The sequence below is a fragment of the Melospiza melodia genome, chromosome 9, assembly GCF_035770615.1.
Source record: "Melospiza melodia melodia isolate bMelMel2 chromosome 9, bMelMel2.pri, whole genome shotgun sequence".
Classification (NCBI taxonomy): Eukaryota; Metazoa; Chordata; class Aves; order Passeriformes; family Passerellidae; genus Melospiza; species Melospiza melodia.
The window spans coordinates 7205304-7233127 of NC_086202.1; the positions used below are offsets into that span (position 1 = coordinate 7205304).

Sequence of the window (27824 nt, forward strand, 5' to 3'; positions counted from 1 at the left end):
CCACAAAATATTTAGAATATATCTAACACTACTAGATCAAACACAACTTTTTAAAATTGTCCTGCTTGTTTTCAGCTATTGTACTGGAAACTGATTTGCATAAATGTATATTTCTTACTTTCTATGGGCCAAATTCATAAACCCAAGTTGATTTTTATAGTTGTTTGTTTTTACCAAGTCTGTAAATCTTGACAGGTCTGTCCCAGTGAGTGATACAAGTTTCTGTCCAGATGATTGCTGTGCCATGTGATACCAGAGCTGAGATACCCATGACATCTCACAGTCCGGCAGCCAGGCTTTAAAATTTTCACACAGCACCAGCTGACCTGTTGTTGATTTGAGAAATTTAACTTATTTATCTCTTTCAAAGTGGAAAATTTGTCTATTGTTACTGTATTTATACGACTGAAAACATGATCTAATAAATATATTATTGGAAATAGCAATCATTAGGGCAGGTTTTTACAAGTTTTTCTGGTGATGGTTTTGTCTAAGTTTATTTTCCACTAAAAAGAAAAAAAATTGTTTAGATACAGAGTAATTGCTCCATTGAGCCTCTTATGATTTATGCATGTGTTAGGGATTTACGAATAGAAAGATTTCTGCAGTGAATCAGAGCAGCTGTCCATCTATCCCTGCCTGACAGCAACCAATAAAAGCTGCTTTTCAGGACATTTTTTTACTTTCTTCCTCTCCATTGAACTCACTGGAGCAAGATGGGTGTGTATGTGACATGGGATCAAATCAATTTGCTGTTCATACAGGTGTAGACAATGCTAATTAAGAACTAATTCTGGAATTCTGCTTATAAATTCAGTATTTGTGTTTGAATAGAGGCTTTTCCATGGGCACTAGAACAGACTTCTTTCTCTGTTTAAAATACAGATTTCTGTTATGCATTGCTTATACTGACAAAGAATAAACACCATCCTCATTTTCTCAGTCTGATGCTTAAGGAGCTGTAAATTAGATTCCTTGTTCTGTGTTGGTCTTTTCTAAAGATAGGAAAAGTCTATGAAATGAGACAGAACTTGACATCTCTTAAAAAAACAGAGTTACTCTGAATTTTTGAGTCTAATTGCAAGCAGAGAATAGTTCACTGTATACACCAAGTACATCAAGCATTTTTCCCCTCAAAATTCTTGGGAAACTCCTGGGCTGGATGTTTAAAATAAGCATAGGGCCTTGCTGCATGCTGACAGTGAAGTGTTGAAAGTGATTCCTTCAGAAGGTATTATCTTCTGTCACTGTTTGTGAGAGTGATGGAGATGATCCACATATGAATCATGTTTATTACATAATGCTCAAGAGCTGTTTGGGAACAAGGCTGCTGCAAGATAAACCCTGTCCTGATGAAGTTCCAGAGTAAATCACCAGGATGGGCAGAGGGACAGAGTGTGCAACGGTGAGGATGTGATAACTGCAGTGAAGAGTGTGATAACTGCAGACACTGCTTTAGTTCTGTGATTGATTGATTTAATTTTACTGAATCTGCATGCTGGTGAACACTTGTTCTCTTCTCTTTAATGTCCACTGTAGATATGCTTAATCAAGGAAAGGGAAGTAGAATGAAAAGAGAGGTTTGCCTGACATTGATAGAAATCCTGTTTGGAGAAATTGTTCAGGAACAGTTCATCCATGTGAAAATATGATCCTTGTAAGACTGCCAAGGTCATTGAGGCCTGTGGAGATCTGATGAGTAAATGCTGGTCACGCCTGGAGGCAGCTTTAGCTTATGAACTCAATTCTTCAAAAAATGTAAAACAGTTTTACAGAAAAGAATGTTTGTCATTAGCCTGTCAAGGCTGTTTCCCTCTTGTTTCCTTGGTGCCCTTTTCAACAACTCTGTGTCCCTTTATGTACCTGTCAGCTGCCCTGGGTGGGTAGGAACAGCTGAAATGTTGGTGCTGGTTTGCATTCTGCTGGCAGGGAGGTATCTCAGCCTCCTCCAAGTGCAGACAGAGCCTTTCTTAATGCAAGGCCTCAGCAAAGTTAGTTTTGTAGCAGTCCATGGTGCTCAGGCTGCCGAGACTGATGGTTATACCCAATAAACTACAGCAGTGTGGCCACCTCAGTGAGAGGAGCCATCCTGCTGTCTGCATGACAGTACATGAGTGTTAAAATACTCAAATCTTCATGTAGAAACAGCCCAGAGTCTTTAATGAGAACAGTACTGGTTATTAGAAAGAGGAATCCTTTCATTGCTGGTCCTCCATGATCCCAGCTAATTTGCTATCAACAATTGCCATATTCAGAATCAAATACACAAAATATTTGGTGCAAATTCAATGTATCTGCTCCTCTCCTAGACTCACTGGGTGCCTGCAGACAATTCAAAAAGAGTTCATTTTGTTCACCACAACTTTTGGAAAGCCTTACTGCATTCGCTTTAATGCCAATGTGTCTTCAATCTGTAGTATACCTTGATGTTTGAATTTGCGCATGAGTTAACATCCCTTCAGCATTCATATTTTCTTTGATCCCCTTGCTTATTAAAAAATGCAAATCTAAATTGTATCTTATTAATGTGCTTCTTTGTGCTAAAGCTGTGGGGGGTTAAAATCCCAGCTTTGGTAATGTATTTGGATTCTTAATGTGCGAAGTGCAAAGAGAGCTAGACTTCTGCAGGCCATATTTTCTAATCAACTGTTATGAAAGAGATTTTTTATTGTGTTTCTGTTTCTTGCTCTCATGGAATTTACAGGAATAAAAAGAGTAATGACTTCATTGTTATACAAAAAATATTTTCAACCATGGATAGAGATCCTTAGTAATTTGCTGTAATTTCTCAAAAATGACAGTGTGGAATCTTGGATGAAATTTCAGAAAAATATGTATTTGAAATATAGGAAACCCTTTTAGCTGCTTGACTTGAAGTAAGTACTTTTTTATTTTTTGCTGCGCGCCGAGTACATGGATTTTGTAGTAGTAAACAGTGGTCACTCATTTTTCCAGTTAAATATAGTAGCTTTTAGGAATTGAGTGCATCCTTTCACTATAAAAAAAAAGAAAAAAAAAACAAAGAAAAAGAAAGCAAATGCTGTAAAATTACTGATGCATTTAAGGCCATTAAAGTGCTCCTTATATTTCCTTTTTGCACAACTTGACCTATTCCTGTGCCCTGGTAAAAGCTTTCTCTTCATGTTTAATGGCTTTTTTTCTTAGCGTTGCTGCTTGTTTCTGAATTGCTTTTTGTGCATCTGCTTAACTTGTTGGGAATTTGGGTGGGTCATTCTTATTTGAGATTCAGCACTGCATGAACACATCATAACAAAATGTAAAGCATCATGTGGGGCTGATTAAAAGAAGGCAGGGAAATGTCAAACTTTGTTATAGTGCTGTGTTACTTCTTCACAACTTAATTTGCAGCAAGCTTTTCATACATATAAAACTTCTTCAGAAGCAGTCCAATCATTAATGAATTTTGGAGATCTGTTTGGATAAAGACAAACTGTAAAAGTTGATTATTTAATTTTTTTAAGAAAATGAAAAAATTACCTTAGAATTATCATTAGGAAGCAAATAACAATGGGAATATTTATGCAAATTGTATGTTTGTTGAAGCAGCTAATCCTTGTGCTGTTTCTGCAGTTGCTGCAACTTTAGGGTATTCAAATTCTCAGTAAATTGTTGTTTGTGATAAATTGTGCTTCCTTTACTCCTTCCTTTACTGTCTCATTCCTATTCCTGCTGCTTCAGAAGCCTGAGGGATCCTGCTGTGAAATGGGAATGGCAGGTGTGGAGTTGATAGCCTGGTCTAGAGCTTATTCTAAGCTTCTCCAAACTCAGACGAGAAAACTCTTCTAATGGCCATTCTATCATACTAGTCTACATTAATTTGCCTTGAAAAGAATTACTGATTAGGGATGGAAAAAGTGCTTCATCCAGGACCTAGATCTCCTGTGTCTGTAGCCAGGCTTTGCAGAGTTTCACACTCAGGGGATCATTTAATGGCTGTGGCCCTCATCCGAGGGTCACAGATTACATTTCGTGCAGTATTCCCTGGTTCCATCTCTTTTCAGCTCCCTCCAACTCAGGGAATGAAGACTGAGCAGACTGACATTTCTTCCAGGAGCCCTTCAGAAATGGAAACTGATGCTCCTGGCACTGTCCCTTCACTGGCTTCCTGCGATTTTATAGATGAATGGGAAATGGTAGGAGAGTGGGTCTGGAGCTCCCCAGGCTCTGGCTGCCTGGCAGCTCTGTGGGGGTAGGGCTTTGGGGAGCTGACCAGCGCTTCTAGTCCAGTTTTCACTGCTTTCCTGAACAGATAAAACAGCCCCTATTTGTCAGGCTCAGCAGACTGTCATTGCTGGGGACAGATGCTGTGAAAAAGCCCCTTGCTGATCTGACTGTCAAATACGGATTTTAGAAATCCTTCCCTTGCTGGACCCACAGCTGTGTAGCACTGGGGATCCTGACTCAGGCACCCGCTTTGCTGTGGGCAGTGAGGGGTTTGCTTTGTGCTGTTTTTCTTCTCATTATTCTGTCTCTACCTGGATTTGGTGTTTCTTTGGCTGCATCATGTTCTCTACAGCAGGAGCCTCAGCCACTGCTGTCCCAGCTCAGCTGTGGTGACCAGGAGAGAAATAGAGAGAGATAAAGAGCTTCCTGCTCAGGAAAATGGGAAAGCAAGCTAGCAGTTTCCTGCATTTGAGATTCAAGAGGTCCTGATTTTATTGCTTCTGGTGGTCATGTCCATGTTTAAGAGGGCTGTCAGGATACTGGGATTGTCCTAAAACAGTGGCTTTGTGATCTCTTCTAAATAAGGACACTTTGCTCAGAGCTTGGGGCTTTCAGGCTCTGGAAGTGTGAGTGCACGCTAGAAGATCCATGGAAGGGTCTTGTTGACATGAAGGAAAAGCTCATGAAAGAGAAATGTCTCACAAACATTTTTGTTTGTTTCTAAAAAAGACATCACCAAAGAAGTTTTGGCCAACTTTATGATAATAAAGGCCTGATTTACCAGAATGCTTCAGTGGTGAGACAGAGCTACCAGAAATCTGCTTTAACTTCTCAGTTGGGGTGAAAGATTTTTTTCCTTCTCCAGAGTAGCAAAATCACCCCAAACAGACAGAGTCTGCCAATCCCTCTAGGCCTCACTCCCATCTTTGTGTTTCCCCTGGTGACATGTGTGTATTGGAGGTGAAAAGACAGATTTTTGTCCATGAGAACTGCTTTCTGTATTGATGAAAGGCCATCTAAACCTATACAACATAGCTAAGCAAGCAATTTAGGAAGGTAGTTTTAAGTTGTTTGACCTGTAACATGTGGTATGTCATCACAAGATGTAGCATAAAAAAAAATTCATTTTTAATTTCAAGTTAAAAGTGTGTCCTCAATGGAAAAGAAGAAGAACACTCAAGAAACGTGAGGGTTTTCTCCTTCTTATTGCCTGATTAAATTATTTTTAGTCTACTTAATAAACTGAAGCTGTCACTGAGCCATTAGCAATTTGAGAATTCATGGAAGGAAAAAGAAGCCCAAGGGGGCTAGTGAAAAACTAACATAGAACTTACTTTATTAAAAAAAAAAAAAAAAACAAAAAACCAAAAAAAGTATATATACATACAGACTATCAATAAAAGAGACCTAGAAAAAAAGCCCAGAGAATTATGATCCAGTTCCCAGTGCTTGGAAGCATGATAGAATAGGATATTAAAAAAAATGATTTAAAAGTATCTAGGGGGACGTAAGGTGATCAGGAGGGTCAGTGTGGATTCATTAAGAACAAATGTCAAAGCAGTGTAATATCCTCTGTGACAGGGTAATTGTCATTTGTTCTGAATTGTATGAGGTGTTTAGGTTAGATATTAGAGAAAAGAAATCTAACTTTAAAGATAACTAGACACTGTATGGAATATTGTGGAGGCTGTAACCACTGGGAGACTGGGACAGATGGTTTGAAAAGGATGGACTTATTTTGGCTTGCCACACAGTACGATGTACTCAATAGTCATTACAGCTCTCAGACCTGAACTTGCCTGATCTGCCTAAAATTTCAGTGCACAAGTTTTGACCTGCTTGGTAAGATACTTGACAATGAACCATTCCCTAATTTATTTATTCTTGTTTGTGGTAGGAAGGCACAGCACTCTCTTTTTCTGCCATTTCCTATGCTAATCAACTGATGCAGGTTTTTATAATTCTGTGATGGCTCTTCAGCACTGGCCAGGGCATTCTTTTCAAATATCTCTATAAATCAGCAAACCTCTGAGTCCTTATGGAACCTACTGGGTGACAGTGAGATGAGTGGGGCTGTAAGAGACCTGGTTATAGGGGTCAATTACAAGATCATTTACTGGTTTAATCCATTTTTAACTGGATTAAAAAAAAAATCCACCTCTGTCAGTACTGCACATTTCATTTTGTCCAGCATTTGACCTGGAGGCCCAAAAGTACAAAACTACAGTGTCACCAATTCCTGCAGTTGGAAGTTTCTGCTTTTATGTCCTTTTTTCATTCATTCTGCGAGAGCAGGAAGAAATGAACTTTATCTATTGTGTGCAGCTGAAATACAAACCCAAATTTTGCTTTAATCCTCACTCTTACTCATTGCTCTTGTAAAATAATGAGTGAATACACCCCATTTTGCTTAAAGCAACAGATCTATATCCAGTTAATTTGTGGATAAATATGGGTTTCTGCTATTGATGTTTCTTGATCCACACAAAGTGGTTATATTAATACTGAAACATTATTAATCAATAGGTAGCTCTTTAAAAATACATCACTAAGACTAGCCAATTGCCTTTAAGTATATATCAAAGGCGACAGAGCAATCATGGTCCATTAAAGAGTTCCAAACATTTTAATTATTTTTATCTTCAATGAAACTTAGAAAGGATGTTTAAATTTCTCATTCCGGCCTCAAAAAATTAGGAAAACCTACCAAACCGTTTCTTTAGGTTTTCAGGTTTTTTGTAGGAATGTACAAAAATGTGCTTAATTTCATCTTAGTCTCCTGAACTGAAACTACATAAACTGTGTATTAATTCAGATTATTTGTAAAATAGTCTGGTCTGTAGGATCACAGAAGTAAGCTATAAAGACATGTCATTGAAGGGTATGGTTCTGTTTGGTTTATAATGCTAATTAACTGTATTGACTTTCAGTGAAATGGAAATTCTGACCAAAGCATACAGTCTATCTGTGGCCTCTTAGAAATGTGTTCTTTATTCAAAGAATTTAGGCTGTAATTTTGGGGAGCAAAAATTGTATTTTTTATATCTTGTTGAAAGATTAAATACCTATTTTAAATATAAAAAACCTACTGTGCCCTGTTTATGGAGTCGCACTGATGCTCCTGCTTTAGGAAAGGAATGCTATGGCTGGAGTATTGTGTTGTACTGTAAAATCAGATGGGAAACTATCTCTTCCTTTGAGATTATCATACCATTCTTCACATAAATTTCCTTAGTTAAGAAGACTATTTCCTCTCTGGCTCCTCTCCCTCAGCAATTACCCAGCACAAGCAATCTATGGAGAATAGCACGAGGTGTAGCTGATTGTCATTCAACGCAAGTGAAATCTTTAGGTGAACATTAGTCACTCTTTTAGACATGTTAGCTTGAAGTGGAAGCAGTCAATTACAGAGCAGAGGCTTTATGGCTACATTATTACCATCATACTATTAGATTTTCGTCAGCAGCATTCTGTTTGATCGATCTGTGCCAGGACATTGATGGATAGTTTTGTTCTTCAAATGTCAAATATGTGGGACTTTTGTGCTTTATTTATTTACTGGTGCCCTGCTGTATTGTGGATATTTGGCTTTTCTACATCATTCTAGTTTCAACAGCTAATCATGATTCATTTTATTTGAAGTTTTGGTGTTGATTTCAATAGCATTCTTAATCATTCTTTCTTATGCTCTTGAAGTACAGAGGGAGCTGTGCCATTGTATTGGACGTGCACTTAGTTGGACGTGTGAAAGTTTTCCCAGTGGTAGAGCAGGAGCTGCTGCTGATTGAGAAATGTGTGTGTACCCAGTGTGTAATGAATTTTGAGATTCTGTTCTCTCCTCAGTGCTTCCATATATAGTGCTTTTTCTGGAATTGGGGCTCTGTTATTTTATGTCTCTCTAACGCATGGCAGCAGTATTAGAACGTCACTAGCTTCAAGATGCAGGTTTAGTTAAGCTCTCAGGCTTTAACATGAGTACTATTTTTAACTGAAATATGCATTTTTAAGTGTATTCAGAAATAAAATAATGCTGTTGACACTAATCAGGTATATGAGCAAATCCATTTGTGTTTTAGATGAGGATGAAGAAACGAGTATATAAAAACAAAGAGCAAATATGTGTGGAATGGTGTTGATCTCCAGTCTCCAACAGGGCTAAGAAACTCCTCATCGGCCTGTTTGTGAGGGACACTGACTCTAAGCAGTTCAGCTATCTCTCAGCATTTTCCTAGCAGAGTTCCTGAATCAATCCTTCAAGAGAGAGCAGGACAAGACTGGGAAGCTGAAGGTTACCAAAGTTTTCTGCTCAGTTTGCGAAGCATTGAGGTTTGCAGGCAGCAATTAGCGATGCAGAGGTTCTGCACCCACAGCCCCAGTGACTCAGGCAGAGCTGCAGTCATGAGCCAGAGCTGTGTTTGGGCAAGGAGGGGCAGAGCTGCAGTCCCCATGTCCCCACATCACAGAGTGACCAGTGGGCAGTGTCCTGTGTGGCACTGCTCAGCTCCTGGGAGCTGCACTGCTGCTGCTGCTGCCTCTGCAGCACTGCGCTGGCTGCACCCGCAGGGAGGGAATGTGTTAAAACATCAACAGTGTTAATACTAATGTTGTCTTGAAATGGGTTCTTCACTTACCCAGACATGTTCAACATAATTTGCCTATTTGGAAGCCATACATCACTAGTCAATTACTATTTCAAACCCATCCATTTTAGTCAATACTGTGCAAGCATCCTAGCAGGATGTGAGTTGGGATCTCAATCTCGAGATAGGAATTCCTGGCAGCAGTAACACTTTTTACCTGATCAGGCAGGAGTATGAATGTTGAAAAAAAGAATTTTTAAAAAAGTGTTGTAATTTTGATTACAGGAGCATTATAAACTCTTGATTCATCTCTTATCCATGTCCCTCCAGTGTCTCTTGGACAGTGCTGCTGGTGCTTTATAATTATTATTCTCCACTGCAGAATTGGCTGCATTTCAGTGGTGTGCATGTGTGTGAAGTGACTCTGAATAAAATAGTCTATTTAAATGTAAATAGTGTTGTCATTCTACTTAGTGAGGCTCACTCCTCGCTAATTAGGAAGACATTCATTTGACTTAAGTATTTGAACACCAAAATAATCAATTTTGTTATAACACTGCTTTTCTCTTCCAACTGTGTGTCTTGTGTACCTGTGCATTAACATATTTGCAAATGTATATACCAAATAAAACCCAATATATTCTGTATGTATTTGAGAGTTAAAAATGGAGCTAAGGAGAGCATTAGCTGATGCCCAGGTCACTACAGTACTCAATCAAATGCTTAGTAGATTTAAATGGGTTTCAAAGACAAGATAAATTTGGGCATAAAATCTGGATTCAGAGTTTTTTTAAGTAAATGGAAGTCAAAATATTGTGTTCAGTGTAGGGGCAGCATCTCAAAAAATAGACACAAATGCTGTTAAACATAGTTAGCAAGTCAAAATAATTTTATTTCCTCTTTGCCTTTTTTCAGAAAGAAACACATTTTTACATTTGGAAAAAAAAGAAGTGTTGGCCATTTATGAGAGCTAAGGAAAGGTAACCAGACTAGTTCAGGAGGGGGATCTGTGGGGAACAGTGGTAAGCCAAGAACACTGAAGATGAAACAAAAATGAGTTTTTTGTCTATTGGCACGTGTTGGACGTGGCATAAATGAAAGTAACAGGTGATTTAGATGAGACAGTAGGCAGTGGTCTAATTGTTAGTGTGGTGTAATCTATAAATATCATAATGATCTCAGGTTAACAAACCCCCAGTTGCACTGTAGGTAAGTGACATATACACAGCTGATACCTTCCTTTTGTACTGGTTTATCTTCTGGGCGCACAGTAGGATGGGGACCATCATAACCATTATTAACTCTCCAGGGCAGTATCATTGAAGTGACTTATTTCCAAAGTATCTTGTTTCCCTTGATCCATTAGGTACACCTGCCCCAGTGCACACGTCTCCCTGTCACTGGCTCTGGGCTCAGAGTGGGACCTCAGATGGAGTGACTGAAACTCACATAACCAAATCCATCAACAAAAAGTTAGCACTGCTGTCCTCTTCACACTGTGGTGAATTTATTTGTATTCAACAGGATTTCACTGGGACCAACTGATAGGGAAAAGAGGAGCAGCTGGTGGTGGATTAATGGAATGAGGCTCACATTGTTTGGTCGATGGGCCAGATAATTGCCCCGAATGGTTTTCACTGGCAGCAGGGGAAGGGGGGCTGAGCCGGTGCCTCCCCAGCTGCTGTGGGTTTTACTGTTCTCTGTCTCTATTGCTCTCTCCATGCCATGATGGCACCCTCTGCCCCACCCCTGCTGCTGCTGCTGTCACTAGCTGAGCATCTGCCCTGTGTCTGTCACTGCTGCTTTCACTGGGCTTTAGCCTCTTCTCTCTCTTGTGCTGGTGGACTTTTGTCATGACCAGTGAGACATCTGTGATTCTCCCATCTGGGAACAGTGGAGATTTCCTCTTGTTATTCTGGACAGATCTTTCCCTTTCTCAGCCTGTAAGTGTTCTCTGAGTTATCCCATCAGCTGCTCTTGTCAGACTGGGTTCACAGTCACCTCTCCAGCCCACTGTCCTTTCTCAGTTTCCTTCTGAAAGAGGGACACTGCAGAATAAGCAGGATACTTTTTCTACTAAGGTTTTATATACTTTGACTTTTTTTTTTCAGGTTATAGCCATCAAGAGCAAGCTGCTGTCAAAGATAAGCTAATATATACTCCTGCAGCAGGCAGTCAATGTGTGCAAACCATCCCTACCTACACTGCTATTGCTCGAGGCTGGAGTAAGCTATGCTTCAGCAACTCTTGAATTAACAGGTTTTGTCTGTCTGTAGCAATCTCCTGCGTACAACTTGTACAGAAATTCTTGGTCAATGATTTGGGGTGGTTTTTTTTTGTTGTTGTTGTTTTTTTTTTGGTTTTTTTTTGCAACCTCTTGTTTTGTTTTTTTTCTTTCCCAAATCTGCGAATCAATAGAACGAGTTTGGATTTCCAGAAAATGTGTTTGGGTTGTGAAGAAAGAATATGAGGGGTACTAACTTAAAAGACACGAAATGGGAGAATGAGAGTCTTCAAGAAATTAAAAAGCCATTGTTAAGAGGAAAAGAGTAAATTTAGGAAGAAAACAGGGGAATTATGTTGCAGAAAGTGCTTGATAACATACCATGAAAAAATTTTAATGGGATGCATTGGGAATACTGAATAGCTGTTCAGAGAGGCTGTGGAGTTACTGAAAAACCATGTGATTCTGATATCAGATATGAATACTTGCTTTATCACATGTATGACCTTGTATTTCTAGAATTTCCTTTCTGCCCTGACAAGGTTTCCTTCCTTGTCATCTCCTTTCTCTGCTTCAGCCTAAATGCTGCAAAATCTGGGGGGCTTTGGGCAGACTTAGCTGAGAGGTACATAAAAGTATACCTCTATTGGTGAAGAAATTCTTGGCATGTAGTTGAAACATTAAAATATGTGTTGGAAATGAAAAAATGTTGAACCTCAAAACAGGCACTGTCTTTGCATTCATAGCAAATAGTATGGCTGAGACTGAATTAGGACAAGATGCAGAAAATTAGTAACAATTCGGTAATATTTTGCAAGATCAAAACCATATAGCCAGTTTATTAAATAGTTCTAAAAATTCTTGTTAGTATTTCAAAATCCAGTTAAAGTTCTGAAGTTTTTCAGAAAGAAGGTTTGGACGTTTTGCTTGATCCTTCATGAAAGTTTGTTTCTTCTTAAGTTTTTTTTCCTCCTTCCATCAGACTTAATGTTTATATTACACTGAGTTCAAGTATCTTAGGATCAGCCTTAAATGAGACACAAACATTTGGATTTTTTCTCAAGCTCTTGTGAAATGACACATGAAACCAAATAGTACTGAAACATTCTTGTACATATATATGTGTGTACAAATGTGTCTGTATGCATCCATGTGAGGAAGACCTAGGCCATTTCAAAGTAAGAATATTTTGTGCAGTCAGTACATGTAATTGCAGAACTCCTCTGATTCTGGTCCACCAATGTAAAGAAAGCAAAATCTCATGTTGAATTTAGTTTCACCAAGTGTAGGATAGTGTGGTTAGAAAAAGCCAAGCCAAAGACCAAGCCAGAAATCATTGCTTGTCTGGAATCTGTGGTTGTTTCAGGTTTGGATGTCATAGATAAGAGCATATCTGGCCCCTTTGCTGTGGCTGGCAAGGCTTCAGGAGTAAAGCAGTTGTGAGCGAGCAGAGAAGGGACTTTGGAATTTCCTGCACTCCTGCTGTGTAGATTCAAACTCTAAGTTTAAATAATGGATGAAGCTAAGATTATTATAATTGATCATTGTATGATTTATATGGAGTAATTATAACTAGGTTGAGGAAGGATTTTCAAAAGCTAGTTTCCTGGTAGCCAGAGTCATTAAATAACAGTGTGCTGCCAAAACAAAAATTAGGTGGGAACGCAGCCACAGAGTTCAGAATGTCTGTCCTCCACCTGATTTATGACTGCTCTGATGATGACACTATCAGTGGTATTTTCTTGTTACGAGCAGTAAGAGCTGTTTCAATTGTTTTTCTTATCTTTCTAACTGAGCTCCATATTGTTTTAAGTGTAGTCAGGCATAATAACTGGAAAACTGTAAAAATCTAATGCATAACAAAACGAAAAGGTGTAAGAGGTTGAAAAGGTTAATTAAAAGTGTAATGATTGCATTTACTGAGACAGTCCAATTAATCACTTTATTCCAGTGGTCATGTGATACAGAAACCATTGCTCCAGAAAACTGATTCCTACTGCTGGGATACATGGTCTGTGTTCATTTAAATTTGTATTTTTCTATAAATGGAAATTTAACTTTTTATTTTAAACTGCTTTTATTTATTTGAAATTATTTAAGTAGTAGCTAATGTTTAACCCTGTGTCCCCACATAATACACTCTTCCAGCCATGCTCCCTCTGAACAGGATGGGAGCATTGCCCCCTTGATACTTGCAGTCTTACAGCCCCATGGGAGGTTTGCTTACAGCTTAATGGGCTTGTAGGTATAGAAGAAATGAGGCACTAGAAATACATCATTATGTAATGTGATCTCTCTGAAACAGAGTATATGACCAACAAAGTGAATTCTCAAGTGTCAACAAGCACAGCTAAATGTGGGTTTTACCACGTCAACTGGAAAAAAAAGGCAAAAAGAACCTTGAAGGATCAATTACAAGGGTCATAACCTTGTATTATCTGATTTGCTGTGATATTCACACAAGCTTTATTGGAATGGAACATAAATTTGAAAAATAGTGAGATTAGAAAGGATTGCAGTGCTAGAGCAAAGAGCTCAAAGCTTTCTCCTGGCTTATTTTGCTGGGGCAGCACTTTAGAGGGAGCCCATTATAAGCAGGAGAATAGTAGTTATGTTAACATGGTAATTAATCAAGTCTGAGGAAAAGAGGAAACAAGTTGTGAATTCAATTCTGTAGTAATAAAAAGAAATGCTGAAAGTTGCCCTGTAAATTGGCATGACTTTGGCAAAACAGTCCCTCACTGTGTCTTGAGAACTTGTGAGCAGTAAATCACTTCTCATGGCAACCGTGTAGGTTTGAATGTTTTCACAGGTTTATTCTCTATTTCTGTGTCTTCTGGTTCTTTCCTAATTCTGTTGACTTAGTATTTAGCTAATAATAAAATACTGAACTGTAGAAGACGAGAGCATATGCAGTAACACGTTTGCACTCTATTTTTAAGGGGAAATTAATTAGAAGAACTCAGCTGAAACTGTGCTGATAGCCTTCCACATCACAAACCCAGCCTCTCACTCAGCACAGAGCATGAATTGTGTGTGGAATGACTGAATCCCTCACAAAAAAAAATTGTATGCTGTACATGGCCCCAGTCATGCATAATCCATCCCTGGTGTTAGTGTAGTGTAGATAGGTTAAAATGATCTTTACACCCTAAAACTCTTTAGGGTAGAACTGAAATCATTGGTGCAGTAATGTGAGAAACAGTGGCTGGATCAGATGCAACAACTGTAGTTTCTTTGTTTAGCAAGTCTCTGGCTTTATTAATGTGGTTCTGCCTCCTAAGTGAGATACTTTGGACAGAAGTAATGGTAGCTTTAAAGAGCCAAATTCATAACTTAAATTATTGAAAATTCAGAATAGCTGCAGTGAGCAAAATGACTGCGCTAGCATAAATGTAATGTAGAACTGCTGTCCTCAGTGCCATGTGGAAAATTAGGGACCCTGGCATAACCTTTCATGAGATTTGTAACAGAAATGAAAGGTGATAGATCAGGGTATTTGTGAGTGAGGACAGAATTTCAGCAGTGTATGTTAACACTGGGGAGCAAGGTTTCCTCTCCATCTCTGCCCTTGTGGAACTAAAATTTAAAGCAGATCACTGTGGGTTTATAAGACTTTCCTCTTACATAAGTTGTAATTTGAGCAGTTGTCCCTCAGCTAACCCACAGGGCTCAGCCACCTTGGAGTTTTCTGCTCAGCTTTTCTCCATTCCTCCCCAGTAAAGAATTTAAGTGTTAAAGGAAATAGTAAGATATAATTTTCCTCTTTTTAATCAATACATGTGCAGCTTACGAATTGCAGTTTCACTGCAACCTTTATTTGCAGTGTCTGTGAAATGCAGTAGGTAACGGTTAACTAAAGCAGAATCTAAGTCAAAATATAGGCAAGAGCTCTGTCGAGTATTAGAGCCCAGATCAAGTGGTGAACTTGGGCAATAAAAAATGCAGCATTTAGAGAATGTGGCCCCATTAGTAGAATTAAACTTCCAGGACAGATCAAGAGATAAATGTATCCACCTGAAAGTTAGAAGCTTCTTCTTTGAGGTGATACCTAAAATCCTTAGAGGAAGCTCAGAATCTTTATAAGATACACAGAGAAAACAGTTTTAACAACAAGCAAACAAATAACAAAAGGAAAAAGAAACTCTTTACTGTGAGGGTGGCAAGGCACTGGAACAGTCTGCAGATTGCCAATGCCTGGAAATATTCAAGGCCAGGTTGGATGAAGTTTGAGCAACCTGGTCTGGTGAAAGGTGTCTGGAAATACAGAAGGTGAGCTTTGTTGGAAGGCTTTGGGCTGGAGGAGCCAGACTGAGCATCTGCCCACACAGCAGTCAGGGTGTGCTCCTGGGAGCAGACAGAAATGTCATGGGCACCCAGCACAAGGGGTCCTGGTGCTTCAGCCACTAAGGAAGGGATCAGAACAGTCCTTGAGCAAGTGTCTTTGCTCTCTGCTCATCTCTGCAGGATTTCAGAAAGCCTGGGAGGGTACCCTTCCTGGGGGTTTGGCAGTACCTTGGTCTGGAAGGAAGGCAAGGGGGTGTGCTATAGAAAGGGTTATGGATTTTTGGAAGGGATTAGAAGTAGGGAGTGCAAGTGGGATCATGCCTCTGCAGGCTTGTAGAGTCTTCTTCAGGGAAGGTTTCCAGTCGTTGCTCCTGTAAGAGACGAAACTCTCCTTCCTGGGCGCAGGCCAGCAGCCAGCAGTCTGCCTCCCAGTGAGAGCTCTCATTCTTGGGCTGAAGCATCTTGCTCCCTCTTTGTTTTGCAATATGCGCCATTTCCTTGTTGAGAACGCTCTGAAGTGAGATGGTTTGAGAGCCCTTCTGGGAAATGAGAACAGTGTTTCTGAGTCTCTCATTCCACGGAAGGCGTTGAACCAAAGTCTGCAGGATCCCAGCTGATGATTCACCAGTGGAGTCTCGCAGAAACAAAGGCCAGGGTGTGTTGGGAAAGGCTTCAGACACAGCAGTTGTGCATAACACAGCAGCTGAACACTTCCAAACATAACATGGTAGACGAACTCTTCCAAATCATGCCTGTTGGTTCATGCTAAGCGATTGTTCCCAATCTCTAAATGGCTTGGACAAGAGACACTGTTTACCTCCTCCAGTAAGTTTATGGGGTTATTCAGAAGAGAATTCTAGAGATCTAGGCAATTTGTGTGATCAACAACTTAATGACTTACCAGGAATGTAAAATGTTACAGCTTTGGTTTTTGGAAGCTGAAGTCTCATTTTGGGCAGGTTTTTTTCTGTATAGATCTTTCTGCTGCTGTAGCTTTGGTTGTACCTTTCACAGGCAGCAGTCTCATCTTTGTCACCTAGTGGTAGTATTCTGAAAGCTCTGGTCACAGCTGATAATATATTAGCTTTAATTTAAAAACTAAGTCACCTGCTTTTTAAGATTATGGAAAAGGTTTGAATTAGGCCAGCTGTTTAGTAAATGCTAAGCAGAAGAGAACTTCAGAATAACACTATCAGTCTCAGGATTTTTGGGGATGACTTTTTTTTTCTTCCATTTGGGATTAGAAATAGTGTATTGAGGAAAACAGTAGTTTATTTTAACCCAGATAACAATTTTTCCTATGCTTTCCTTACTTTTTAATCTGCTCTTCTTACAAAGCCAAAGTACTTTGGTGAACCCCACGGCAGTATTTTTGTTTAAGTGGGATCAAGGCCCTCTTCTTAATTTTGGTCAGGTTTTGGTTCCTGTATGCCATATTCTGCACCTGTGTTGGAGTAGGCCCATATCCATGTGGTCACCTCTATCACTTTGCAATTTTGCCTTCCATCACATTAGCATTTATTGCTCTCTTTACAGCATTCCCTTCACTATATCCACTAGAAAACCTACTAATGCTAATTACTTCCAAAAAGTAATGGTAATTTTAATGACAACCTCAGTAAATTGGTTTTTATATGCTGTAAGAAAATTGAAAACTAAACGTCCATTTTGCTGCTTAATAAGAGTCTTACAGAACAACTAATATTCCTTGTGCTCCTTCTGTCTGGTGGGAGCAGAATTAAGAATCTCCCAGTACCCATTGAGAATCCTTTTTTGAGTATCATGGGGTTGGTTAGCAGGAGTTGAGGAGACACAGGAGTGAGATGGTGTTCACAGGGGTCTTATGTTGAGGGAAGAGACAAGGATCTGACTCCATGTTTCAGAAGGCTTGATTTATTATTTTATGATATATATTACATTAAAACTATACTAAAAGAATAGAAGAAAAAGTTTCATCAGAAGGCTAGCGAAGAATAGAATAGAAAAGGAAAGAATTATAACAAAGGCAGCTGTCTCAGACTCTGTCCAAGCCTGCTGGGCTGTGATTGACCATTAATTATAAACATCCAAGATGGGCCAATCAAAGATCCACCTGTTGCATTCCACAGCAGCAGAAAATCATTGTTTACATTTTGTTCCTGAGGCCTCTCAGCTTCTCAGGAAGAAAAAATCCAAAGGAAAGGATTTTTCATAAAAAGATGTCTGCGAGACAGGAGGTAGAAATGAAATAGAAATGGAGGTGCCAGGAAAATAAAAGATGAAGAGGCTGTGAAAGAGGGTGAAGCATGAGGAAGATCAAACAGGGTAGAGGACGCCTTGTTAAGACTTGAGGAGCACCTCTGGATAAAAGATGAGGCTTTTTGGCTCTCTTTTTTTCTGTGGTCTGTGGGAGATGGAGTCCAGGACTGCTGCAGCTCTTGCAGTGTTGGGCCAGGATGGAATGATGCAGGAGGTGGCAAACATCAAAGTGGTTGCACTGCAGTCCAAGGCCAGCTTTTTCACCAGTAGAATTGGTCAGAAAAGGTGCCACATGTGCTCCATGTGCAGTAGGAGGGCTGGGGGTGCAGCTGAAGGCAGGTCAGTGTCAGTGCCCGCTGGTCCTGCCCCAGTTTGTGTGAGCTGCCTGCTGGGACAGGGGGTTTGGGCATCCCAACGCTGCTGCTGTCCCACCAAGGCTCAGCTCCTGGCTCTGCTGGGCTCTGCCATCCCTCTGCCTGCCCCCATCAGGGCAGCATCCCCAGTGCTGATGGAGGCTCCTGCTGGGAGGCAGCAGCAGCGTCCTGGTGCCTCCAGCTCAGCTCTCCTGGCCCTGTGCTGCAGACAGGACCCAGCGCCTCGCTCACAGCCAGCAGGCACCACTCATCCTCCTGTGAAGTGACTGCCCACAGGTTCTCTGCTGGTTTGGCACGAGTGGAGGGCTCTGTGGTTTGGCAGAGATTTCCAGAATGGGCCAGGCAAAGTGGGTTTGGGAGAGAGGAAGCTCTGAGCTGGGAAATGGTGGTGCAGAGAAATCTTGACTGGTCTCAGGCTCCTGCGCTGACTGCCCCCAATCCGTATCCTAATGCCCCAAGAGAGGGCAGAACTGAAAAAAGATCTCCTTACACAAACCTTTCTCAAAGGATTCTGGCATGAAAAGTAGCTCTGGATAAGATCCATTTGCTTTTAAAGTAGTCAGTACCTGGTAAGAGCCAAACTCCTGCCTGTCTTAATAATTTAAGCTGTGCAGAACAGAAGCTGGGTGAAATTTTGACCTTATAAATTACTGCTGCATAAGTAATCCTCAGGAACACTCCCAGTGTTGTTAACTGTTTGTAGTTACCCCAGGACTTGGGAATAATTCTGCTTTTTTGCAATAGAAATAAAGCATTAAATATGTTGTAGACTGTCAATTCTTCATTCAAATGTGATTTAAAAGCTTAAGAGAAGTTGGTATTAATGAGAAGAGTTGGTTTAGACAATCTGGTTTAATTCAGATGCAGTCGATGCACCTCTTCTACATTTATTCTTGCTTTTAAAAGATAAAAATAATTTGTATAATGTTACAAGTATGCCAGAAACAATAGTTAGAGACATATATATCAAAATAGAAAAGGCAAGGGGCACAATACAGCCAGGGCTGGTTTAAAAAGCAAAACCCCCCAAACCAGTCTGTATTCAGAGTTGATGTGTAGAGAAATGCGAGTGTTGGGCAGATATAAATTGAATGACAGGTATGAATATGCATAACTATAGTTTCTGAAGACTTTGCACCTAATTCAACTTTCACCCAAGATAACTCTCACTGCTGTTTGCACTGTCAGTGACTTGGCTTACGTTCTGCCTTTTAAAAAAGATTGATTAACCTGTCCCTTCTGATTTTTGAGATGCTTGTATTCACAGTGCTTTTTAATTCTGTAGCAGCATATATGAATACTGTAAGCTGAAGTCTGTTCATATTGCAGTACCCCATTCGGAGCTGTTCCACAGAATTTTGTTTTAAATACTGGAATTCAGCAGTTGACTCCCAGGCACAAATAACCATGTAATTACTCTGCAATCACATAGTAATTAGCATATACTATTCATATATTGCATAATTATATGCCCTGCAGATTACATAGTAATTATATTTGTACTAAACATATAATTCTATATACTGTATAAAAAAAAACTTTGAGAGTTCATAGTTAATATTATAGTTGTATGCTAATGTAGTACAACATTTTATATAAAAATGTTATAATTTTATGAGAGGGTTGTGTTTTGGGTGTCTCTTCTGCATCTGGTGTTGCATAATCTGTTATAGGCTGCTATTAAAAGAAATGCTGGGCTCTTAATTTATAGTCAAATGTTGCATATTTACAGTTTTGTAATTTATGAAGATAAGATGCAAAAGTTGCCATTTTGTTGTGCAAGCAGCTGAGACTGGGAAGGACTTGGAGTGTGGTTGTTAAATTACAAAAGTTAAATGTACAAACACACTGAACACAGTAACAGCACGTTGCTAGAGTGAAACACAAATCTAATGCTCCTTAGCTCTGTGTTATTTTGGGGTAGGTAAGATGCATGGGACACTTGCAGGTGATCTGTTTGAATAATGGGAAGTGTGTGCAAGGAGCCAAGGCCCATCTTGGGCGCAGTGTGTTCCAACAAATGCAGCACCTCAGTGCAGCATCTCAGCCACGCTGCTCCATACTTTACTGCTGAGGAAAAAGAGAAAAAGATGAGTGGCAGTGAGTTGTAGGAGGACCCTGGGCTGAGTTTCTGGGTAAAGGTGAAAGATCTAGGGAAATAAAGCTTTCTGTAAGACCAATTTAGAGCTTTAGATAATTTAGAATGTTTTATCTTTGGCCAGTCCCCCCAAGAGGTTACAGCAGATTTCAGATATTTGCAAAATGTTTTGTTCAGCTTGCAAATTCTGTAGCAGTGGGAAATTAATGTATTTTCTTGGATCTCTGATGTTGGCATTCCTAACATCCAAAGCAGCATTACAATTATTCTTAATTGAATTTTGCAATCTGATGCCAGTTGCCTTAGTTTTCAAGCAAACCATCTATTAGGTTTTAATATCTGGGTAATGTATTGAGAAATTAAATGTGTAATTATAGCCTTAACTTATATCTGAGTTTAATTTTTACTATAATTTCTTGTAGTGTGTATGTGTGTGAGAAAGGGACATCCTTGTTTTAAAATGTTTCTTTCACAGTCACTTTTAATTTTATGCCGATTTCTTCAAACCTTGTAAAGTTCATAAATTTTCCAGGGTTTTCAGGTGGCATTTATAGATCTTATAACCATATTTTACCTAAGTATGGAACTTGTGGGTGGCCTTAGAGAGCTCCCAGACATGAGGCTGCACCTGATTTTCTTCCTGTTTGGGTGGGCTGTCCTCAGACCTCAAAAAATGTAGCACAGGGCATGTCTTCTTTACTTTGTGCACTGTACACGGATTAATTTTAGATGATGTCACCTGGGGTAGGCACGGCATGTCATTGACCTTATTCAAGGGAAAGAACTGGGAAATGCCAGAGCTTTACAAGACCAGAGTTAGAAGGCCATGTTCTCACTGTGTTCATATGCCTGATGTGTGCTTTTTGAGAAAGAGCTGTTTAGTGAGACCAGGTCTTAACCCAGTACTCACCCTGCATGTCTGCTGTGAAGAGGATGAAGTAAAGCTTGCCCAGAGTGTCATTTATTCTGCCCTCACAACATGCCCATGCTCTTGTTCATTTGTTCAACCATTACCCCAAGAACCAGAAGGACTGGTCCCCGTTCCTGGTACTGAAAGCTTTGTATGCAACAAGTAAATGTATTGAGGGTCTCGTTAACAGTGAAATAACCGCGAAGTGCAAACGCGACGCCTTTCTCACTGCTGTTGTGTTGCTTTTTCCAGTGGAGCCAGTACTCTCAAAGGGGAACAATTGCTTGGATGCAGCCAAAGCTTGCAACCTAAATGACACCTGCAAGAGGTTCAGATCTGCTTACATCACCCCCTGCACCAGCAGCACGTCCAACGAGATCTGCAACAAGAGGAAATGCCACAAGGCGCTGCGGCTGTTCTTCGACAAGGTGCCTCCGAAGCACAGCTACGGGATGCTCTTCTGCTCCTGCCGAGACGTGGCCTGCACGGAGAGGAGGCGCCAGACCATCGTTCCCGTGTGCTCCTATGAGGACAGGGAGAAGCCAAACTGCCTGAATTTGCAAGAATCCTGCAAGAAGAATTACATCTGCAGGTAAGGTGGCGCGCGGCAGGGGAGTGATTAATGAGGTACCAGGGAGAACTTGGTGGTGCTGATGGATTTGCCAGGGCTAAGGGTCGGAGTGCCCACGAAGGAAAGGGATGAGTCAGGGGAAAAAAGCAAATGCCTCTGACATCCTTAACAGAGTAACAAAAGCCCTCATTTGCTTACAGTGTGTGCCTTCTCCAAAAGTGGTCACAGCTACTCCCTCGCTTTATGGAGGAGTCTTTAAACCCCCAGTTTAATTTTTACAGGTTTTTGTTGGAAACATTGTGTGTCTCTATGAAATAATGTCTCAGTATAATTTTTATGTCCCATTAGTGACCAGGTAAAAATAGAATTTTTATTACAATGGGATTTATTTTCATTGCCCACGTGAGTACTAATAATTGGGAATACAAGCTTCATGTTGGACTTTATAAATAGTCACAATGCACATACTACTCACGTGTTTTTAATTCATTGGGAAAAAAAGGAGTCCACATTGTAGACAGAATCCCACCGTCTTCATAGAGCTGTTTAGCTTTGAAATTGTCTCATCTCCCCTGCCCTGAGCAGAGTGCTGGGCTAATACAACTGGGGGGTCATTGATTCACTGACCTGATTCCCAGCCTCTTTCCCTGGGTGTTCTGGCAGTGCAGAGCCCTGCTCCACGGGACAAGCTGGGTCCTTTCCCCTCCTGGGGTCCCTGCAGGTTCTCACACAGAGCTTACTCAGTGGCAGATGGGCCTCCTCTGCTCTCAGGAAATGCTTTGCTCCTACTTAGCATTGTGTATGTTTATATTAGAGCATTGTTGTGCTAATGTCATATTTATGAAGTCGTGCCTGAGAATGAATCCTGCTCGTTTCTAATGTGTAAATTTCTTGTAGATTATCCAATTCTGTGAATTAGCAAACAAGGGAGATAAACACTATTGTAAAATGTCAAGGACACTGAAGATAAGATCTAAATCTTAATAAGTGCTTACTTATGCTTGGTAAAATACTTACTTTGAGGTTTGTTTATGAGATTTCCACTGCTGGTTTGAAGCTTTTTGCGGTAGCACTTCAGTGCCTGAGTGTTGTTCAGAGGTGAGCAGTGTCCTGTCCTCCATGGCTTTGGGGGAATCTGGAGACACATTTCCTGCTGGCCACAACAGGAGCAGACGTAAATCAGAGCAGTCTGACTTGCATTCAGCACCTTGATTGCTGATGCTGCTGCAGGTTATGAAAGCTGAGTATGTGTAGCCTTGGAACAATTAATTTTTTATTTCCATGTTGCTCCATTAGTATATTTTTGCTTCTATGTGTTGCCTTCCCTATACACAGGTCCTATTAATTAGTAGAATTTACTGTGTTTTCTGCCAAACTGCCAGTGAAATTGGAGAGATGATTTTATAGAGAGACTTCTCCCTGTTATTTGGGTTATAGTATTCTGGAATTAACTTGTTAAATTAATGCTATTACTTCTCTCATGGCTGTGTTTTTCTTTGGTCAGCTTTGATCTAATGTTGTCTCAGCAGTTAAGTTTTTTATGGCATTTTGTTTAATTTAACTTCATGAGTCTGGTGTTGCTCTTTCTCCATTGCAACATTGCTGGGGAAAGCTTGGTAAAATCTCTGCCTGAAGTTGCAGCCAGCACTGATATGAAAATGGATTTATTTGTAAATGAATAGTGGCTTCCTTTGCTTTAGAACATCAAAATTAAAAAGTTTTGGCTCTTCCAAGGCTCAGTGAGACCTGGCTGTGAGGGTGAGGAGCAGCACTGGTAAAGGGAATGGGTGGGCAAATCCCTGCAAGATGTAGGGCAGGCTCAGTGTGGGCAGACTCATTTAAGTCCTGTGGAGGTAAATCCAGCTTGGTGCCTGTCTGAGAGTCCCCTCACGTTGTGTTACAGCCTCCTGGGCTCTCTAAACTGCTGGTGGTTTGATACCTTCCCTCCCTGCTGTCATGGAGAGGAGGAATTGGCACCAAAGCTGTCCCAGCCTATCAGGCAATGAAAGACATTTTGTCTCTGTGACTTGTGCACTTAGAGGAAATTGGTGAGATTTGTTCCCCTTGTCCTGCAGGAAAACAGGGACTTGGGCAGGGCAGGAAAGAAATGGGAGATGTCCTTGCTGTTGTAACTTCGGGCACTGATGAATATCAGTCCTTATAGTAATTCCAGATATGTTTAGAATAACTAAAAGCAGTAGTCAGTAGGTGTGTGATTCTGACTCTGATAACTTCTATTTCATTTTGAAATCAGAGAGAGTATCTAAATGGCAGAATAATTTGAATATATGGTCTGCCTACTGTGAAACCAGGTAATTTAGAAACTATTATTTGCATGCCTATTACACCTATTAAAGCCTTTTTGTAATACTAGGGGTATTATGAACAAGGGGTGCAGGTTCTAAAGGTTTTCTGAAAATATGTTCATAAAATGGTTTATGAATGCTGCTTACTCAGAAATGCAAGATTTGAATCTGCCTGTACTCTGTATAAAACATCAGCTGGGACTGTGTAAAGTATTTAAACATTCAGTTTTGAACACTCTTTAAAAGCTTTATGCTGGTGTACATATCACCAAATCTGTTCTTGAAGCAGAGTTAAGAGCAGGGAAACAATGTGGCCAAACCACAGGCACCACTAACATGGCAGGATGCTTTGCTTTGCTTTTTTATTATTTCTTTATTCAATTCATTAATCTGTTACATAAGAAATTCTCAATCGAGGGATAAAGAGACCTGAAATGTCAGGAAATGCAAATAAGTTCTGACTTATGTAAACAGTCCTAATTTTCAACTTCATCAGAATGCTGAATGGTTCACTTTCATTGTCATTTGTTTGCTGCCTCTTCTTGTACCCCGTCCTTATCCAGCTTTGAAACAATTGTAGTCTCTCAGGCATGTCTGTCAATGCTCAGTGAGGAGAAAAGCAAAAAAAGAAACCAAAGAAGAAGCCATTAGAGTTCTTTTCTGTTGTGAGCATAAACAAATCTTCTAAGAAAAGTCAGTGTCCCATCAAAAACTTTCACCAGTGATGTCCTGGAATAGCAAAAACCTCTAAAGAACTTTGTGATCTGATCACTTCAGCTGACAATTACTCTTCAGAAAGCTGACTGGCATGTTTTAAGAATATCATCCTGCTGTAAATGCAGGGCAGGGTGCTTCATATTTGCCACTATCACATTTGACAGTACTGCAAATACCATTTTGCTTGAGTAATGAAAGCGTGAGTCATTAGTTTGGTCTTTTTAATAACCTGTGTCTTGAATTTGCATACTTGGGATTTTTTCTTGGATATGTTTAGAAGACACTGACCAGAATGATAATGATACAGACACATTATTTATTGAAATAATGCTGTCAATCCATTCATGTGCTGCAAAGATCAGAAAAGAAGGGCAGCATCTTTTTCCTAATAAAAGAAACTGTTGGGAGCATGTTTCTTGTCCTTCACAATAATTATACTCCAAATGACTGGTCAGATCATTGAGGTCCATTTTGAAGCTCAAATAGCCCTAAAGTAGTTCTTAACTAATTTCAGAAGACAGTTGTCTTCTTAATTTTTTTGCCTTAATTCTGAAAAAGGTACATATTGCTCTCTGCAGCTGTTTGACACTAGAAAAAAATAGGAAAATATGCTTAACATGTTTAAATAACTTCTTCATGTGGGGTAGGGGAAGGATAATAATGAAATATTCAATTAGGTTCTAGTACCTGGGTCATCTCCTTGAAAATACAGTGAGAAATGTTTCCAGCACTGTGTGTTCAGAGAGTCAAATCTTTATAAATGTGCTTTCATTGGTGTGTTCTTACTTGTTGACCAGTTTTTGGTTACCTGTCCTATCCAATCTTAATTTTGTTGCAGCCACCCATTCAGCTCTGCATGCAGGATGTCTGATCTGCAGGTACCAGAGCATTCTGTGGGGATATGCAAACATTGTTGTCAGTGCAGAGAAGAATTCATCCACTGGAAATGTTAGAACAGAAGCTCATCTGCTTGCTGCGCTTCCTAAAAACATCAGAAACTTGCCAAGGAAATAATTTTCCTTTGTGATACTCTATTGAACACTTTTAATGGTAATTTACTGTGGAGAGGGAGTTACTGTGACTGTGCTCCTTTTGTGTGAGGCATGTGAAAATCTGCAGGTGCTTTACACCTGGGACCTGTTGGTGAAAGTGGCCGCTCTGTGAGTCCTGTGCACTGCTCCTGCAGCAGAAGCTACTGCTGAGTGCAAACCCTGTCTGCACCCTTGTGCTTCTGCACTACAGACAGGTGTGTGGTGAGATGTTATAGATGTGCAGGCAACCCTTTTTGTCCTGCTTCAGAATTGCTCCAGGAGGGAACAGTCCTCAGTTCCAGGATTAACAGGGAGCAGTGCACTGGATGGATGTGCAGGAGGAGATGGAAGAGGTGAAAAAGAAATTTGCCCTTTTCTTCACATTTTCTATTCCTTATACTTCTCCTTCATTTTTCTCACTTTTTTCCCATTGCTTTTGCCCCTCCTACCTCGTCCCCTTGCTTAGTCTCCTTTCATCTCCTCTTCCCAGATCTTGCTGCAATTATCTGACTTTCAGCGCCTCTGTGACACGTTTGAATTCCATTACAGCCACTTAGGGTGCCTCCTCTCCTCACCTGCTTCTCTGCATGTTGTGCTTTTCCTCCCTCAGTATCCTGCCACGGTCCAGTGATCATCTGTAATTCAGCAAATGAGAGGGAAAACAGAGGTGCTGCCTCCCTTTCTGAGCCTTGGAGCTGATCTTGGTGACAATTCAGCTGGTCAGATAAAAGCCTGAGCGCTCACTCTCAGCCTGGCTCTGGTTTTGCATGTTAAAAGGGCACTTGGTGGGTGTTTTTATGAAGGACACAGTAGCATTGCTCACTTTGGGATAACAGAACTGGGTCTGAGTCCCTCTGGGGCATTTATATCGATTTGGCACTTGGGGCACTCTGGCAGCTCCTTTGCTGTGGTTATGCAGAACCAGGGCCACAGTGTAGTTTGTGTAATGCTGTTAAGGACATGAAGAAAAGGACACTCTTGATTTCTAGAGAAGTGCAGGGTGTGCCTGCATTGTGTGTTTGGAGACTGAGTCAGGGACTGGGTGCAAAACCTGATTCACCCTGCAGAAGGTGTAGGATGCTTGCAGTGCAGTAGGGTGAGCCTGAACTCTCTGCACCTGCACTCAGGAGAGTTCCTGTGTCTCTAGAGTACTAAGTGGTGCAGAAAATATTGTAAATCTGCTTTTTGGCCCATGCCCACAAGCTCACCTCACACAGCCTGAATTTGGAGAGTGATTTTTATACATATATGTATATACAGGCATGTAAATGTATGCATATATGTCTGTGTTTCTGGAGGTTTAGTTATTTAAGTGGAAAAGGAAAGACAAAACAGGTGTTCATTAATTTTAATGAACTAATAGTGAGGCATGGTGACAGTTCAGAAAATTCAAGAAAATGGGGTCTGAGGGGAGGTGGGAAAGAAGCTGGAGTATTCTGCAGGGGAAACTTGATGGCGTTGTAGAATATGTGTGTGTGGAACTGCTAGCCTGGAAAAAAATATTAATGCAGTCTCTGCAAAATAAGCGAAAACCTTTCAAGAAAGGCAAAGTAAAGATAGAAAATACTGCAGTATTGTATTATTTTCTTCCCTTTCTTTACATGATTCATTACTTTGATGTCTTCTGTTAGCAGAGCAAATAGACATAATATTGCTGTCCCTTCCCCCTCAGAAACAAAGGTAACTCCAAATTTCTTCCATCTGAATAAAACTCAAAATGAATCAAGCAGTTCCTCCTTATAAGGTATCCATAAATCCCTTTGGAATCAGAAAAATCCAAACATCCTGCAAAACAAGACTGCTTTGTCCCTTCTGAAGTGTGCATGGATCTCATTCTGCAGTGCCCAGATCTGCTTGGCTGGCCCTCATTTATTCTCTCTCTGGTCAGCCTAGGAGGGGCTTGCAGATTAAAAGCTGGCTGGGTGATTGACATTCCTCCAAAAGCAGGAGAGACACGAGGATGCAGTAATTAGAAAAACGGCTCAGCTTCAGTCGTGCACCCAACTTTGCTTGGCTTTGTGCTGTAGCAGTGAAGAGAGTTCATGCTCCAAGAAGCAGTAACTAGACAGGATTTTACGCTGAGGTCCCTTGTCAGGCAAGCTCAAACTCTCCAGGCAGCCTCCCTGCAGTCTGGTAGATCCTCTGCTGATCAGGTTAAAAATAACCTGTGGCACTGAATATTCCATATTACCTCTCTGCAGGGCTGAAGGAGTGGAATAAAGAGTGTGTGTCTGAGCATGCAACAATCAGAAAATAAACTTGGATGTCAGTGATTCAGGTTTTATTGGCTCTATTTAGATACC

At 40.4% G+C, this 27824-nt stretch overlaps 1 protein-coding gene across 1 annotated transcript in view; it reads left to right on the forward strand.

Moving 5' to 3' along the window:
- Positions 1-27824, forward strand: part of GFRA1 (GDNF family receptor alpha 1) — a 139445-nt gene that overhangs the window by 61769 nt on the left and 49852 nt on the right. The window contains 1 exon segment of the mRNA XM_063163137.1: positions 21149-21488. Coding sequence (XP_063019207.1) covers positions 21149-21488 — 340 coding nt within the window.